This window comes from Macaca fascicularis, chromosome 10 (assembly GCF_037993035.2).
Source record: "Macaca fascicularis isolate 582-1 chromosome 10, T2T-MFA8v1.1".
Taxonomy (NCBI): domain Eukaryota; kingdom Metazoa; phylum Chordata; class Mammalia; order Primates; family Cercopithecidae; genus Macaca; species Macaca fascicularis.
This window is the reverse complement of record NC_088384.1, coordinates 14,860,001-14,877,549: the sequence shown is the minus strand read 5'-3', so window position 1 is coordinate 14,877,549 and position 17,549 is coordinate 14,860,001. Positions and strand designations below refer to the sequence as shown.

Sequence of the window (17,549 nt, the reverse complement as noted above, 5' to 3'; positions counted from 1 at the left end):
AGGTGGTGGCCAAGGGCAAGAGACATGGCTGGGTGGAGCACGACGTGGGAGTCAGGAGGAAGAGGGCTTGGCGAATGACTGCTGGGGTCAGCAAGGCTGTCCCTTGTCATTTCACCTCCCCTGCCACACTCCTGTGCTCCCCTCCCATCCCCGCTCCACAAGATGCCCAGCGCTGTCACCCTGCGCAGTGCACAGTGGTATATTGAGTCATTAAGCCCTGCATTTAATTCCAGCTCTGCCTCTTGCCGGCTGTGTGTCCCCAGAGGGCCTTGGCTTTCTTGCCTGAAAAGGGGTAATGGTAGTGCTTATTGCCGAGGCTTGTTGAAAGGAGGGAATGAGATGTCGTGGTTTAGTAAATAGAACCCTCCCAGCCCCAAGGTGGCCGCCATTACTGCTGCCTCTGTTATCCTGCAGCAACAGCACAGGGGCCCTGAGCCTTTGCAGGGAAGCCATTTCCTCCTTGACCTTCCCAGGCGCCAGGCAGAGTCTTTTCAAAACAGGGTCCTGGAGCCAACGCCCTGCATCCCCGGAGAGGTCAAAGGGCCATGCTCTCCGATGCGTGGCTGCTGCACCATTTGCTGCCCTGAGTCTGAATTGCATGGTGTGGGCTGTCATGCAGGTGCAGAACAAGAGGCACTGAGGCCACTCCAGGCCGGCGGGCAGCTGTCACGGTCATCCTGACCTGCCTGTCCTCTCACAGGGCTCTGACCTGGTTTCTGGGTGAAATGCTCCAGCTCCCCAGCCCCCGCCCCTCCGCCTGCATTCCACAGAGACCCAGCATGGGGTGGGCCCTCTTCCTCTTCCCCAACCCCACCTCGGTGTCCAGAGTTGGGCCCTCTGAGACCCCACATGGAGACCCAAGTCTGCATTGGTCCTGACTGTTGTGACAAGCATGTGTGTATACCAGTGCCCTCATGCCTGCCCACATGCACGTGCACATTCCCACTCCCACGCCCATTCCCACGTTCTCCACCTCTGGCTCACATGCCAGCTTTATGCAGGCCCTGGCACCTGGCTGAGCCCCTGGCAGCTGCTGTGTTGACCCAGTTCCCAGTGTTGGCCTTGAGTCCCCTCCCAGGCCTAGGACTGCTTGCTCTGAGCCTGGCTACCACCCTGGATGGGGCCTGCCCATCCCTGCCCCTCAGCCTGGGTCCTGATGGGTTGTCTGCCCCGGGCTGGGTCCTCAGGGAGAGGCTTCCTGACAGCCCTGCCTAAGGGCGACACCTCAGAGAGCAGGGGAGGTGCAGGGCATGGGGTCTGGTGAGAGAGAGACTACCACTCCAATGCCCCGTCCCCACCCAGGGAGATCTAAGATAACTTCCCCAAGGCTGTCTTGGGGAACAGCAGAAGTCATTCTGTAGGCCATGTTCACCCCCAGCATCTGTCCCCACTTTTCATTTCCTCAGGGGTGCCCCTCTCCCACCCTCAGGCCATGAGCCTTGTGTGTGACTGACTCCACCTGTCTCCAATCAGGATCCCTCCTCCCGGCCTCTGTGTCTGACTCAGGAAGGGATACAGGCTCTGGAGGTGATGCTGGGGTTGGGGTCCTTGATCCTCCCCGTGGTTGCTGTGTGACTTTTAAATTCTACGTGCCTTAGTTTCCTCATCTATACGAGGGATGTAATAATAGCACGCATTTCATAGGGCTGTTGTGCAGATGGAATCCTGTAAAGGACTCAGCACAGAGTAAGTGCTCAGTAAACGTTAGTTGCTAGTATTAATGGGACTAAATTTGGGGCCTTCTGATAGAGTGTTTGGAAACAAGAAATTCTTTTTTTTTGCTGGTAATGCTGAATGTTCACCTTGAGCTGCTGCGGGAATCTTGCCATCATGAAGGCAGAGCCCTCCTGATAACAAATTCAGCACAAAGGAAAGCAGTGCTCAGAGAGAGGAAAAGAGGGACTTAGTCCTGATGATATCACTTGAATCCCTTGATCCAGCTGTTCCTGAAGACCTACCCCTAACTATTCAGGCACATAAGCCAATCTAGTCCTTTGTTTCCTTCCTTTTTAGCTTAAGTTACTTGAGTTGGGGTTCTGTGATTTGTAACAAAAAGTCTTAATGGTATCCATCCATCTATGTGTCTATCCATCCATCCACCCACTCATCCATCCATCCATCCATCCATCCATCCATCCATCCATCCATCCCCCCACCCATCCACCCATTCATCCATCCATCCATTCACCCACCCATCCATCCATTTACCCATCTGCCCACCCATCTACCCATCCATCCATCCATCTATCTATTTATCCATCCATCCATCCACCCACCCATTCATCCATCCATTCATCCATCCATCCATCCACCCATCCACCCACCCACCCACCCATCCACCCATCCATCCACACACCCGTCCACCACCTATCCATCCATCCATTCATCCATCCATCCATCCACCCACCCATCCACCCATCCATCCACACACCCATCCACCCATCCACCCACCCATCCACCCATCCATCCACACACCCATCCACCCATCCACCCACCCATCCACCCATTCATCCATCCATCCATTCACCCACCCATCCATCCATTTACTCATCCGCCCACCCATCTACCCATCCATCCATCCATCTATCCATCCATCCATCCATCCATCCATCCATCCATCCATCCATCCATCCACCCACCCACCCATTCATCCATCCGTTCATCCATCCATCCATCCATCCATCCATCCACCCACCTACTCAACCATGGACCTGCATTCAAACCCCAATACTAACAAATCCTATCTTTGTGGGCTTAGACACATCACTTCCCCTCTCTGAGACTTAGTTTTTTAGAGAATGGGAGTTTCATCACCGACCTTATGGGGTGGTGTTAGGGAGTAAGTGGGTAACCTCTGTAGAGTGCCATGCTTAGTACCTAGCGCAGAAAAGAGGCTGTTCCCTTCCATTCTCTCCTATCACATCTTTTCTAACTGTCGCAATCTGGCCCCCACCCCCTGCCCAGATGCATCTGGAAAGCCAATGCCTGACTAGGCCTGGGTCTTCCTCAGCAAGCAGAGTCTGACTGGTACAACCTTTATTGCTTCTCCAGCATTTTCCAGAAGAATGGTGTCATTAGAGGGCCACAGGGGATGGGGGGAGTAAAAAATAACATAAACAAACTGAACAGAAACGCAGGAGGGTGGCAAGAGGGGCTGAGATTGAGTGTTCAGGGCAGAGAGGTGGAAGACCTGGGGCAGTCAGTGCTTCTTAGCTTTCAGCCACCAGAGTGGAGAATTCTGCAGAAGAAAATGACAAAGGAAAGTGAGTCAGAGGCTGGAATGCAAGAGAGACTGCCCATACCTGACTGCAGGGCCCTGGGTGGTGCTTTCTCTGGGTTCTTGCTTCTGCTGCAGGAGTCCCAGAGTGTGAGTGTGAACATGAATGAATGAATAAATGAATGAGTGGGCAGATGAGTGAAGTGAGGTGGAACATGATGGGTCTGTAATCCCAGCTACTCCAAAGGCTGAGGCAGGAGAATTGCTTGAACCCAGAAGACAGAGGTTGCAGTAAGCTGAGATTGTGCCACTGCACTTCACCACGGGCAACAGAATGAGACTCCGTGTCAAAACAAAATAAAACAAAACAACAACAGAAAAAGAAAGAAAGAAAAAATAAAATGCAGTGTTGTGATGTGGGGAGATCACAGGCTGGGGATTGAAAGTTAGGGCTTCTAGGCCTAGTCTGGCCCTATTTGCTGGAAAATGTATCTGTCTGGGTTTTGGTTTCCTCATCTGTCAGTGGAGTGAAGAGAGGGGCCAGTAATAATTCCTTGGGAAAGACAAATAAAAAACTGGTCGTGAAATGGCTTCAAAAAGGCCACAAAAAGTATCTGGGACTCATTTGAGGTGAGCTGCGTCCTCCCTGGACTTTGTATGGAATACAAATGTAAAACCCCACCTATGCAGTTTCTTAGTTTTCATCATTGTACTGTGGTTATGTAAAATATTAACATCGGGGGAGCTGGGTGAAGGGTGTACAGGACTCTCTGTACTATCATTGCAATTCTTCTGTATATCTACAATTATTTCAAAATTTAAAAAGTGAAAAAACACACACACAAAAAACCAAACCAACACATGCTGTGTTGTAGAAATAACCTGGCACTGGGCTGGGCACGGTGGCTCACCCCTGTAATCCCAACACTTTGGGAGGCCGAGGCAGGTGGATCACGAGGGCAAGAGATTGAGACCATCCTGGCCAACATGGTGAAACCCTGTCTCTACTAAAAATACAAAAATTAGCGGGACGTGGTGATGCGTGCCTGTAGTCCCAGCTACTTGGGAGGCTGAGGCAGGAGAATGGCTTGAACCCAGGAGGTGGAGGTTGCAGTGAGCTGAGATTGCGCCACTGCACTCCAACCTGGTGACAGAGCGAGACTCTGTCTCAAAAAATAAATAAATAAATAAATAAATAAATAACCTGGCACTGCCCCTGGCCAGATGAAGGGACACATAACATACCTGGGTGCCTCACTTTTCTGAGGTTTGACTTAGGAAATAGACACCATGCTCTCCTGTCCCTAGGGTGTCCTAGGATAGGAAAGGTGGGTGACCTGGATATGGGGGATGCAGGGCGGGACCGAGAGTGAGGGTCCACCAGCTGGTCTTGAAACTCCAAGGCTCTCTGGCCGAGTGGTAACAGCAGTGCCAAGGATGGAGTATCAAATAAATACAAAAACAACAAACACTTGTACAGAGTCCCTCCCACAGGGCAGGTGTGAAAGTGCTTACTTTCTCAGCCAGGAGTCTGTGATCTTCCAGGACCTCGGTGGGGCAGGTGGTTATTTTGAGATGTCTTTTATTCGTAGTACTTTTATTAATTATAGCTAGTAACTAACATTTATTGAATGCCAATGTGGGAAGCATTTTGCATATATTATCTCACTGAATCCTCACGACTACTCCATGAGAGACACACCTTTGCCTGTATTTTACAGATGGGGAAATAAACTGAGGCTCGAAAGTTAAGCAGCTTGACCGTGGTCACACAGCAGACATGATTTAAGCTAGAAATGCTTTTAGGCTTCCTTCTTCATCCCAGTAGTTTCTGACCTACTTTGACCTAGGTATAGAGTGACGCATGTCCCAGCTCAAATATCACCACCCCATCTCATTAGTCCTTTTTTATTTACTTCATAGTCCTTGGCACTCTCTGAAATGATCTTATATATGCACTTATTTTTGTCGGTCTCCCCCTACTAGAATACAAACTCTGGAGGGCAGGGGAGCCTCTCTCAAGTTCACTGCTCTCCTGGCAGCCACAGTGTTCCTGGCACACAGTAGGTGCTCGTAAATAAGCACTGGGTGGATGGATGGAGGGATGGATGGACAGATGGAGGGAGGGATAGTGGGACGGAAGGATGGAGTAGATGGATGGAGGGATGGATGGATGGATGGATGGATGGATGGATGGATGGATGGATGAGGAGTTGGTGGATGGATGGAGGGAAGGAGAGAAGTATGAATGGCTGGATGGATAGATGGAGGATGGATGGATGGATGGATGAATGGATGGATGGATGGATGGATGGATGAGATGGCTCATGAGTCCTTCTTAAGGTTCAACAAGCTCTAACTTACTTCATATAATTCACATGACAGTCTGGGAGGATTCTAATTTTATAGATGGGGAAATGGAGGCTGGGAAGGTGAGGTGTCAGGGTCATGTGGAAAACAAGAGCCAGAGCCAGGACTTGGCCTCCGGCCTCAGGAACCCCCTACACGAATGTGGAGAGGCTACTTCTGAGAGGGCTAGCGTCCCGGCTCAGGCAGAAGCATGAGCCCTCTCCAACTTAAACCTGTCATTTCAGCCAGCACTGGCATTCCCTGTTTGGGGACACTGAGTTTCTCTGTCCTGGGATAAAGGATGCATGAGCCTGTCTGCCATAGCCTGCTCGTGGAGAGACTGTCAAGAGGGGAAGCTGGTCCTCTCTGTGCTCCAGCCTGCACTGACCCCTTCATCCTCACTCTAGAAATTATGGGCTCTCAGGCTGCTCATCGGTAAAGAGTCCGTTGATCACCTTCACACTAGATGGGATTTGGTGCAGCTGGTGTGATGGGGGCCCAGGGACACCAATGAGGGACTCTCCAGTGATGGAAAGTCAGGCATTTTGGAGTCAGACTTTGGGAGGTACTTTGGAGCTGTGGGGTTTTTGAAAGCCTCTTAAATCAGCCCCTCTGCCCACCTTGCAATCTATTCTGAAGCAGCCAGGACATCACAATAGCCACATGCACTGGCCTTCAGCAGAGAACATGGAATTCTAATTTTATCCCCTCAGAACCTTCAACAGGGGACTTTGTAGATAAATTGAGGGCAGGAGCCACCTCTTCCGTGCCTTTCATGTCTGCCTCAGGGCTGAGCTCTTAGGAGCCAGTCAATTAACTAACGGGTCTCCTAGCCAAACCCTTCCTCTAAAATGCCCAGGTCTCTCCTTAAAGAAAAACAAATAACTGGCTGGGTGCGTTGGCTCATGCCTGTAATCCCAACACTTTGGGAGGCCGAGGTGGGTAGATCACAAGGTCAGGAGTTCGAGACCAGCCTGACCAACATGGTGAAACCCCATCTCTACTAAAAATACAAAAGTTAGCCAGGCATGGTGGCGCGCACCTGTAATCCCAGGTACTCAGGAGGCTGAGGCAGGAGAATGGCTTGAACCGCGGAGATGGAGATTGCAGTGAGCTGAGATCACACCACCGCACTCCAGCCTGGGTGACACAGTGAGACTCTGTCTCAAAAAAAAAAAAAACCCACAAACAAAGATCCCATAAACTCTAGGTCAGCTGAACGGGCAGTAGGTAGGATCCCAGGATGGCGAATGCAGCTTTGAACGATCAGGTTCTAGTCTTGGCTTTGGCATCTGCTGCTGTCCTTGGACAACACACCTCATCCTCCCTGGTCTGGTTTTCTTATGAGTGAGTGTTGGGTCTAGAAGACGCCTTTCTGGCTGTCACATGGTGTTTGGAGCAAGCAAGCTGGGGGTAACACCCAGCTCCCATTTCTTGTTCCTGTGGCCTTCAACTAGATGCTTCACCTCATCTGTCAAATGGAGCTCATGATAGTACCTACTTCCTTAAGTTGTTCAGAGGAGCCAGCACTAAAGCTCTTGGTCACAGGCCTGATGCACAGCAAGCTCTCGGTATCCGGTGATGTTGCAACCAAAGTGTTTCTATACCTCAAGCCACTTTGAAACCAAACCTATAAAATGCCTGGCTACTGCCTGGCAGAAGCAGGAGGCTCTAAATGGTACTGTAACTGGTAATTGTTAGCATCATTGTTGTTCATGTTGCCATTGTTTGTCTCCATGATCCCAGTATTTCCTGCCTCCATCCCGGCACCTACCTGCAACCGTCCAGCAACCCCGGACCTACGTCTGAATCTTGTTCCATCACTACCTGGCTAGGTGGCCATCAGTCACTACTTTAGCTCTCTGAAGCTCAGTTTTCTCATTTGTAAAGTGGGTATAATAATGCCTGTTTAGATAGCTATTAGAAAGACCAGAAGCGGTAACATGACTGGCACATAGTAACTTCTAAGTGTTAGTTCCACCTCCTGTGTGGATCTCCCCAGCACAACGGACACAGGTTGGAGCTTTGACATAACATTAACCACGAAAGTCCTGAAACTAAGCAGGAAAAGGAAGATATAAACAGAGGGCATGGAAAACCTAAAGAGCAACCAGCTGACCTGGTACAAGTTTCCAATCCATCTATCCCATCAGTGAGACGAATAGCATCCCACCTCCGGCACACCCATCCACGGCAACTTAGTTCCTGATCCTCAGTTTCCTCGTCTATGAAATGGGGATACTGGGACTATCTCCTTATAGGGTTATGGTAAAGGCTCCATGAGATAACGGAGAAGGAGTACCCAGCACAGTGCCTGGCACACAGTGGGAATGCGACTAAATCAACTCTTAATGTTGACAGGTAGAAGAGACAGTGTTCCTTTGGAGGCATCCAGAATCATCATTCTCTTCTAAGACATGCAAGTACAGCAGTACCTCTGCAGGCTAAAACCTCGCCCAGCCCCCTCTGGGGCCAGCTCGCAGATGTCGTCATTGTCCAATCAGAAAGAGACGAAGGAGGTAGACGGTAGGGACGGGGGTGGGAGGGAGGCAGCGGAGGGAGGATCAGAGAACTGGAGGATTCTGTTCTTTTCTTTCCCTTAGGAAACTGAAATTAGCCTAATTAGGTCTGCCCTAGTCCAAGGCTGTGGGGATTGGACAAATTTAGAAGCTATTGACAGGTGAGACCGGCACACAGTGATGGCCCAAAGCGAAACTGAGCCAGCCATTGAGTCAGCGGCTGGAAGGCTCTTTCCCTCCCTCTGTCGTGATGACCGTGATGACCGGGATGAAGGAGCCGGCCTCCTGGTTTATCACCTCGCCTCTAAATAGCTCCCGGGCTCGGTTTCTTATAAATTGGTATCTCAAACAGGGATCACCTTCCCATCCTGGAGAACTGGGAGGCAGAGTCACTCCGGGTCAAGCCAGATAGCCACAAGGAGGCCGCGTCAACAGTTCTGCGGCTCACTCTGTGCCAGGCACCGCGCGGTGTGTTATTCCACTTCATCCTCGTCGGTTCTCTTATCTTCATTTTATTTACAGAGAAACTGAGGCTGAGTGTCACTCAGCTAGAAAGATTCCAACAGGCGTGGCCGGGGCCAGGGTGCGTCTCTTCCTCAAAGGTTGGAGTTAAATGGCCCCGCATTCTAACTCAAGCTGCAACCCCCAGAGGCAGAAGCAGAGGGATGCATGGAGGGGAATGTCTTTTTCCACCAAGCAGCTGCTCCCTTTCACAGAAGGCCAGTTATGTAAGGAGGACTGCTTCCTCTCCCCTTGCTAAATCTTTTCTAGTGCAGCATAAGGCCAGAGCTAGGGAAAGTCCACACGGGAATAAAAGGAGCAGCTTGCTAAGCACAGAGGCCATTTATAACTAAAACGTCTCAGCTCAGCTTAGGGGAGGGAGTGGTGGAGTCAGGAGACCAGGGTCCCGTTGGGCCAAGGACTTGCTATGTGACTTTGGCACTTACTGTCTACGGGGCTTTGGTTTTCACGTCTCTCAGTGGGGATCACAGTGTCCCCTAGACCTCACTGAGCTGGTACCAGGGTGCAGTGAGATGGGACAAAGCATAGTGCACCTTAGGGCTCTGCCCTCAAAACCCTGGGCTGGCCTTGATATGAGCATCTTGTCCTACTTAGAAATCAAATCCCCATAGAGGCCGGAGAGCTAGAATTACAGGGAGACCGGCAAATTCTCCTTCTATCCCTCTCTCACTTTTCTCCTGCTTTAGACTCCATTTCATTTCTGTTGAGGATTGAGATTCCACCACTTTCAAAAGGTTTTAGGTGGGTGACAAGCAAAGCATTCCCATAAAATAAGAGGAAAGGAATCATTTCCAGAACATTCCCTTCATTTGAGCAACAACCCTGTAGGGTGAGTATTTTTCTCCCCACTTTCCAGGTGTGGGAATGGATGTCATGAAAGAGGAAAAGATACAGCCATTCCCACGGCTGACCCCCAACATTTGGCTTTCTGATTTCTGCCTGACTCAGGGGCTCCACCACAGCCCAAGGCCTCACGCTATCGCTCCGCCTCTCACAGTAAATAGGCTACTTAAAGATAAAAGAGAACAGATTTTGCCAGAGGGAAGCAGAAAAGGTAAATTCTTTCAGGCATGGGAGTGAGTGGCGAGGGGGCTGCAAGGTTAGACAATAATGATGACTACGTTTCAGCAACAGAAGCAAAATGCAAACCCCAGACTCTTGAGTCTAGACACGCTTAAAGCAGAGGGCAGTGGATCCATCACCGGGAATGGGTTTCGGGAAGAATGTAACTAGGACTGCGTGCAGGCACGTGTGCGCGTGGGGCCTGCGGATCTTCTCTGCAGCAAGATATGAGGAATCAAGGTTTGAAGAGGGCCCCGAGGCTTCACAGCAAGTCGCTCTGCTTCCCTGGGCCTCAGTTTCCTTGTATGTATCAGTAATAAAGATATCTTGTAGAGCTGTTGGGAGGTTTGAATGAGTTAAAAGAGGTAAGGCCTATGGGCAGCACTTGGCACACAGGAAGTGGGAACGGATGCTAACCTCGATTCCTGTCGGTCGGCACATTCTGCGGGGGCAGGCATTGAGTTTGGAAGGTCCAGGCTGGGGACACATGCCCATGTGAGGCAGGATGGCAGAGGGTCCTGGCTGGACCACTGTGCCTCAGTCCTAGCTGTGCTACAGAGAGACCCTGGGCATGTCACTTCTCGCGATACCTCAGCTTCTTCACTTGCAAAATGGCGATAGCGATGGCATCTACTTTCTAGGATTATTGTAAGGCAGTGGTCCTCTAAGTGTGGTTCGCCAGATCATTAGCACCATCTGCTAACTTGTTAGAAATGCAAAAGTGTGGGCTCCACCTAAGAAATCAGAAAATTCCTGGGTCTGGCACAGCCATCTGTGTTGCCAAAGGCCCTCCAGGTGATGCTGACACCGACTCCCAGCTGGAGACCCGCTGTGAAGGTGAAGTATTTGAAAAGGCACCTGCCACATAGTCTGCTTTGTCTGCTTTTTATGCCTGGGCTTTGCAACCGCAGGTGCTTTAACAAAGATTTTTTTTGGCACCCTTCGCCTCTTTTTCTAGCTTCTCTTTCCTTTTCAGCCTTCAGCCCCTCCCCATATCAGCTCTGCACCAGCCTTTTAGGGTGGCCTTTGAGAATCAATCAACCACATCTATAAAAGCCTTTGAGTTTCCTGGAAGTAGTTGCCCCAGAGACAGGAATGCAAAGGGTTATTATTAGAACTTTGTCTTCCTACCCCCTCCCTTCAATACAGGATCTTCAAGAACCTGGTAAATATCACTCACCTTCAGAAGGACAAACAGAGCAGGGAAGAGAGGCAGTCCCTGGTTTGGGGCTCTCCCAGCACCTGCTACAGACAAGTCCCCACAGATCCCCAACCTCAGCTTGCAGATCATCTCCCCCTACATACAGCAGTTGTGCGTCCTCATCACTGCACAGTGCTGCCCAGAACTGAGCACTTGTTCGATTCATTCATTCATTCATTCATTCATTCATTCATTCAACCAATACACTTTTCTTGTTCTCTCACTATGGGCCAGGCCCTATGCTAGGTGCTGGGATTAGAACTGAACAAAACAAAGTTCCTGTTCAGCGGACCTGACATCCTAGTGGAGGAGAAAGAAATAGGCAATAAGTCAATCAATAAAATCATCTTATCATAAACTAAACTATGAATGAATGAATGAATGAAGCAGGCAGCACAGGTCATGTGCTTTGGAGCTCAACAGACCTGACTTCAGACCTTGATCTTTTCTCTTCCTAGCCTAAAGGGTTTATGCAAGCCCTTAGTCTCTCTGAGCCTGAGTGTGCTCATCTATAAAATGGGAATCATAGTAGTATACATTTCAGAGATAGCTAGGAAGATTAAATGAGGGAAATGCTAAGCACAGTGCCTGGCATGTATTGAGTGCTCTATGAAGTTAGATGCTATTGCCATCGTCATTCAAGGTCACGCAGCTGAGCCAAAATACTGAAGTGGTCCTCTGTGTAGACGTTTATCCACTGGGACATCTGTGAAATTCCAGGGCTGGAGTGTACCCCAGTAACTGGCTAGTTATCTGCCCCATGGTTTGTTTTTTGTTTTTGTTTTTGTTTTTGTTTTGACAGAGTCTTGCTCTGTTGCCCAGGCTGGAGTGCAATGGTGTGACCTCAGCTCACGGCAACCTCCACGTCCCAGGTTCAAGTGATTCTGCTGCCTCAGCCTCCTGAGTAGCTGGGATTACAGGCATGTGCCACCACACCCGGCTAATTTTTTTATTTTTAGTAGAGACAGGGTTTTGCCATGTTGGTCAGGCTGGTCTCGAACTCCTGACCTTGTGATCCACCTGCCTTGGCCTCCCAAAGTGCTGGGATTACAGGTGTGAGCCACCACGCCCGGCGTGCCTCGTGGTTTTAAAGATGAGGCACTTCATGGTCAGAAGGGCTCTCTGGGACATGCCCCAGATCCTACCAGGAGCTGAAGGCATCTTCCAGCTATAGGTGGGGCTTGGGCCCTCTGGCCTTAAGAGAGAGTGACAGCAAAGCAGAGTATCTGAAACAGAATGTCCTGGGCCCCAAAAAGGCTCTGCTTCCCATCTCACCACCTATTGGGCATCACGGCACCCACCCTTCCTGCGTTAGGGGGTTGGGAGTGAGGAAGGGGGCATCCGCATCTTCCCACCTCAAAAGCATGAGGTGTGGGGCCCCAGTGCCTCAGGGTGGTCCGTGCTCATTGTCTATTTTATGTCTTGCCTATGAGCTCAATGGAGGCTGCACAGGTGGGCCTGGACCATGCTTTTGGGTTTGAATCCTGGCCCTCGCACTTGCTGGCAGTGTGACCTTGCACTCACTCCCTGGGCTGCCCTTTCTACATCTGCACTTTTGTCTTCTGTCATCCCAAGGTCAAATGAGGTAACCAAACCCAGCACTGGGCTGGACACACATGACATGCCCAGCTAATAAGTCTTTCCTCCCATTCTTGGCAAAACAATCTTCTTGCCCCTTTCTGAACATACCCTACAGTTTCCAGCTGATGCCAATGCCTTGCCTGCAGCATAGCCTCCAAGTCTGCACAAAATGCCTGAAGCCTGCACCTCTGCCTCTGGCTGGCACTATCACTTGTTTGTGTATATGTGTAGAGCTGCAAGCAATGTGCAGACAATAAAAATGACATTGTATGGCCAGGTGGGTGGCTTATGCTTGTAACCCCAGCACTTTGGGAGGCTGAGGTGGGCAGATGACTTGAGGCCAAGAGTTCAAGACCAGCCTGGCCAACATGGTGAAACCCCATCTCCACTAAAAATACAAAAATTAGCTGGGCATGGTGGTGCATGTCTACAGTCCCAGCTACTCGGGAGGCTGAGGCAGGAGAATTGCTTAAACCCAGAAGGCGGAGGTTGCAGGGAGCTGAGATTATACCACTGCACTCCAGCCTGGGCAACAGAGAAAGACTGTCTCTAAACAAATAAATAAATAAGGCATTGGAGTTGCCGTTTATTGAGCATTTGCTATGTGCTGGGCACTACAGGCCTCATTCTCACGTTATAATGCCTAGTTTACAGATGAGGAAGCTGGGGCTCAGGGCTAAGGAGCAGGTGCTCAGGGGCACCCAGTCAGGAAATGGGCCTGAATTATTTTTATCTCTTCCATTGCCAGGCACAGAGTTGCTACTCAGTCAACATCTGCTGGATCTGTTAGAAGAGTTTAGTTGATGCTTTAAGATCTGAGTGTGGCAGGGAGGGAGGGAGGGAGGCAGGGAACTGGGCCAGGTCTGGCTTGGTTTTTCTTCATCATGTAGGTTGTCTGTGAGCAGTCAGCCATGAAGACCCGGCCCAGGGCTTCTGAGCTATGGCATATTGGCTGCAAATAAAAATGGAAGGCAGGTCTGGAGGCCTGGGTCAGGGTTGAGGTGGGAGCCAAGCCTTGGGGTGGAGCTGTCTGATAAGCAGACTGGTGGGGATGGGGGTGTGAGGGAGGATCTGCCAAGCACCAGAAGCCCGAGGAGCAGCCAAGCCAATGATGCCTTTCCAATACCCTCTACTCCACTCCTTTAAAACCACCTCCCTCCCTCCTAGCCACAAGAAGGGCAGCTGGCATCAGACAGCCAGGGGACCCCCTGCATTTGACCTTGATAGGGATTCTCCATTCTCGTTACTGGCAGGAAACAAACAAACAAAAAAGAAATAAACAACAACGACAAAAAAACCCTCTAGCTCATAAGCATACACCTACTTTCATATTCCTTGTACCTTTCCCAAAGCAATTTTGTATTCACAGAAACTTAATTTTCACAACGAGTCCAGACAGGTCTTAGGAGAAGCTCATGCACCCCATTTGCCAGGCAAGGGAACGTAGGTGTGCAGAGGTGATGTGTTCAAGGTCACAGCTGGCAAGGGGCAGAGAGGGAGCAGAGCATGGGGGTCTGGGTTTTATACTCAGGCACAGATGTTTATGAAGAACCTGCTTTGTGTGGGGTATTGGCTAGATACTGGGGCTAGAAGGATGAATGCAACACAGTCCCTAGTTTTAAATGAATTAGCTAATAAATGCATATATAGCATTTACTCTAGGCACTTTACATATTAACACATCTAACCCTTGTAATCACCCTATAGGAATTATCACTATGTTCAGTTCAGAGATGAGAAAACAGAGGCCCAGAGTAGTTATCTAATTGTGCACGGTCACACAGCTCGAAAGCAGGAGGGCTGGGATTTGAACCGAGATAGCCTGGGGCCCAGAGGCCAAGCACCTACACACAGTTTTCTCTGAGATCAGCAGAAAAGCCCATTATGGGAGCAAATAGCAGCTTAGCATGCTGCAAACACTCATTCAGGCCTAGTTCTAAATCCCTGCCCCACCACTGTGTCCTAGCTCTTTTGAACTAGGCTAAGCACCGTCAAAGTCCATTTGCCCACCTGCAAACTGGAGATAATTCCTGAGGAAATCCTGATGCTAAGAGAGATGGCAATGTGGGTGCGCTGTATGAATGCCACATGGAGCCAAATGGAGAAAGGAGTGGACGGTGGGCCACTGGTCTCTCATCTGTGCTAACATCGAAGCTTGCAAAGCAAGGCAGGACCAGGTATTCCCCGTCTGAATTCCCCGCTGATTTCTGGCTTACTGTTTTTCCTGGCTCTGCTGCAAGGCTAGAATAGTACATTTGAGTAAAACCCAAACAGGTTTTGAGACTTGGGGTTACAGTACACCAGGACAAGATGCTGAGGAGGAGAGGAGATAGGAATTTCCATCCCTGGAATCAGAATGTGAGAGGTAGAGGATCCTTGGGGATTAGTCGGCCTCATTTCCTTGGATTACAGATGGGAGACAGAGGCCCAGTGATTGAGAGACACTGCCCAAGGTCACACAGCCAGTTTGCGCAGAGCTTGGATCAGTATTCATGCAAAAGTGCAGGCTGAGTTCAGGAAAAAAAAAAATCCCTAATCCTCCTGGATCCCCTACCCAGCAGGAAAAACAAAATCTACTCCTTTTAGGTTTTCAAATTAGGAAAATACACCAGTTTTCCTTTGTCTGGAGTATGTGGCAGAGCTCTCAGACCTAATGGACTGATTTTTATCTTCTAATCTAGGGGAGTGAGGGGCCCCATATCATCCCTTCCTTGTGACAGACATAGCTTCAAACTTTTTGCATCCAACACCCCAAGATCCACAATATGCCCAGACCCCAGGTCACCGCTACCCACCGTCAACCCCAATTTTGCCGTCCCCATCTTTATCTCCAGCAGCCATCAGCGTCTTGGTTTCTTTAGCAGACAGGTCTCTGGCATCTGGGGAGAAGCCTTTTAGGATGAATCTGGAGGAGAAAAGGGAGAAAGCCGGTGAGGGAGTCAGGCCGAGGTCTCCTTGCAGGACGCTGGATGGAGGGTGGTCTGGTGTCTGCGTGGGGAAAGGGGTGGCTGGGACAGGCAGCGAGCAGCAGTCACGCACACAGGTGCTCTGTGCCAGGTAGCCTGCTCGGTGGCTGTGCTTTCGTGGATGAGTATTCAGGAAAGGACAGGCTGTCCTCAGCAAAGGGCTGATCCCACTTCAGGGAGGGCACCTACACTGGTTAATTTATCCAACAAGTATCCACTAAGTGTCACTTCTGTGTCAGGCATATGCTGGAAAGTGGGGTCACAGTGGTGATCTTCAGAAGGCACTGAAAAAAATAAGGAGGTCATGGGCTCCAAGAGAGACCACACGGTGTGATGGGCACAATGAGGGCGGAAGTGGAGGAGGGCGCTCAGAAGCTGTATCGGCCCGCCTGGGGTGAGGGGAGGAGCAGGGAGGCTTCCCAGTGAAGGTGATGCCTGGAGGACAGGGGGAAGTCAGCCTCTGTGAATGTGTGTGTGTGTGCGCGCGCGCGCAGAAGTGTGCATGCATGTTGGATGTAAGTGGGTAGAATATGAAGGTTCTAGACAGAAGGTACCCTTGTGAGATGGTTTAGCGGGGAGACAGGATGGTTGGGGAAGTCCCTACTTGAAGGCCTCTCCCTGCACCCACCCCCCCTGCTTCTCTTTGTGACAAAACTCAAGGCTTTCTTGGCCAGAAGGTGACATAAGGCAACCTGAGTCAGTAGACATGGCTGGGTGGCCGAGGGGATTATGGCAGGAGATGGTTTAGCAGATGGAGGCATACATTTTCCTAGCCACAGCCTTCTCCTTCTCTGCTTTTCTCCAAGGACCCCTGGACCCCCAGAGCTGGTTCTGCATCCCTGGCTTGCCCAGAAAATGCACCAGCCACACTAGTACCAGAGGGCTGGGGGCTGCAGGAAGGTGGAAATTGTCAGACAAATGAAAATCAATGAAATACTCAAGTGAATGCTTTCTGCCTTGCCTATGGTGCTAGGCAGCAACAAAAACTGCCTCTTCATTTGTATTAAATTATTAAGTAGCATCACTCCATTAGCAATATTAAGTGGCTATCACTTAACCTAGTTAGTTGCACTTTCAGCTGAGGGTTTTACTCTTCCGAAGCAATAGTGCCGGGAAGCCTTCTCCCCTGGTGCCCTGGGTCCGAGCACTGCCTTCACGCACCGTTACTTTCTGTGAAGCAGGCAGAGTGAAAGGCAGGTCTGATGGACACTTGGAAGCTAGAGTCCCAGCCCCCACTCCCTCTCGCACAGCCGTGGGCTGGGCAGCCCCTGCAGGCCTCCGCTTACCCCAGCTCATCCTCCTCGATGAAGCCACTTTTGTCCTTGTCCAGGATATGAAACACCTTCTTCACATCATCCGCACTCTTTTTCTTCAGGCCGACCATTTGGAAGAACTTTTTGTGGTCGAAGGAGTCAATAGCTGTGGGGGGAAGAGCAGGGTCAAATAAGGACCAGAAAGGCTGGTAGGGAAGCGTGGGAGAATGGAGGACGTCAAAGCATTTGTTGATGGATTCCCGCATGCCAGTTGTGGGGAATGAGAGGTACCCACCTCCATCGGAGGACTGAGGGAGCCTGGGCAAGGGAGGATGCCCTGTCCAAGGTCACAAGGCTGGGAGTGGAAGAGGTGTGCTCACACCCAGACCACCCCGGCTCTCAAGCCTGCCCCCACACCCCGCCTCCACTGCACCCATTCCTGATGATGGGAGCAGCACCTAAGAACCAAAGGCTTTTGTTCTTCTGAGAACCTCATGTCCAGGAAGCCTTTTGGGCGCCAGCTGGTTGGGAGTGGGCTGGGGAATTGAAGGGGGCATGAACATGGTCCTGGAAGTAGGGGGAGGAGGGTTGACCTTCTTTCTTGGCCACAGACCGTGTGGCCAGAAAATTGACATAGAAAGGTCAGGTTTCCTTCAAGGTCACACAGAGGGAGGAGGAGGGGCAGACCCGGAAGTCCTGGCTCTGCGTAGAAATCCATTTAGGAGGCAGTGGGAAGGGGGTGTTGGGAGGCTCCTGAGAAATACCCAGTTAAGTTTCTTCCCAGATGGGCGTGAGGTGAAGGGAGAGGGTTATCCCAGGGCCCTGGGAGGGTGGCTTCCCAGAGAGGTTCTTGTGCCCAGGGGAGGGGGTGCAAAGCAG

General features: G+C 50.6%; 1 protein-coding gene across 3 annotated transcripts in view; it reads right to left on the bottom strand.

Annotated features, from left to right (window-relative positions):
- Positions 1-3,021: 3,021 nt before the first annotated feature.
- The window catches only part of PVALB (parvalbumin), an 18,160-nt gene continuing 3,632 nt past the window's right edge, over positions 3,022-17,549 (bottom strand). For 2 of the 3 annotated variants that reach the window (XM_005567398.4, XM_074003834.1), the window contains exons 3-5: positions 16,704-16,836; positions 15,247-15,356; positions 3,022-3,238 (exon numbers count right to left, since the gene is read on the bottom strand). In XM_005567398.4, coding sequence (XP_005567455.1) covers positions 3,210-3,238; positions 15,247-15,356; positions 16,704-16,836 — 272 coding nt within the window. In that variant the 3' untranslated portion in view covers positions 3,022-3,209. Of the gene's footprint in view, positions 3,239-15,246; positions 15,357-16,703; positions 16,837-16,965; positions 17,204-17,549 lie in introns of those variants that run through there. The other variant, XM_074003835.1, reaches the window with a different exon arrangement.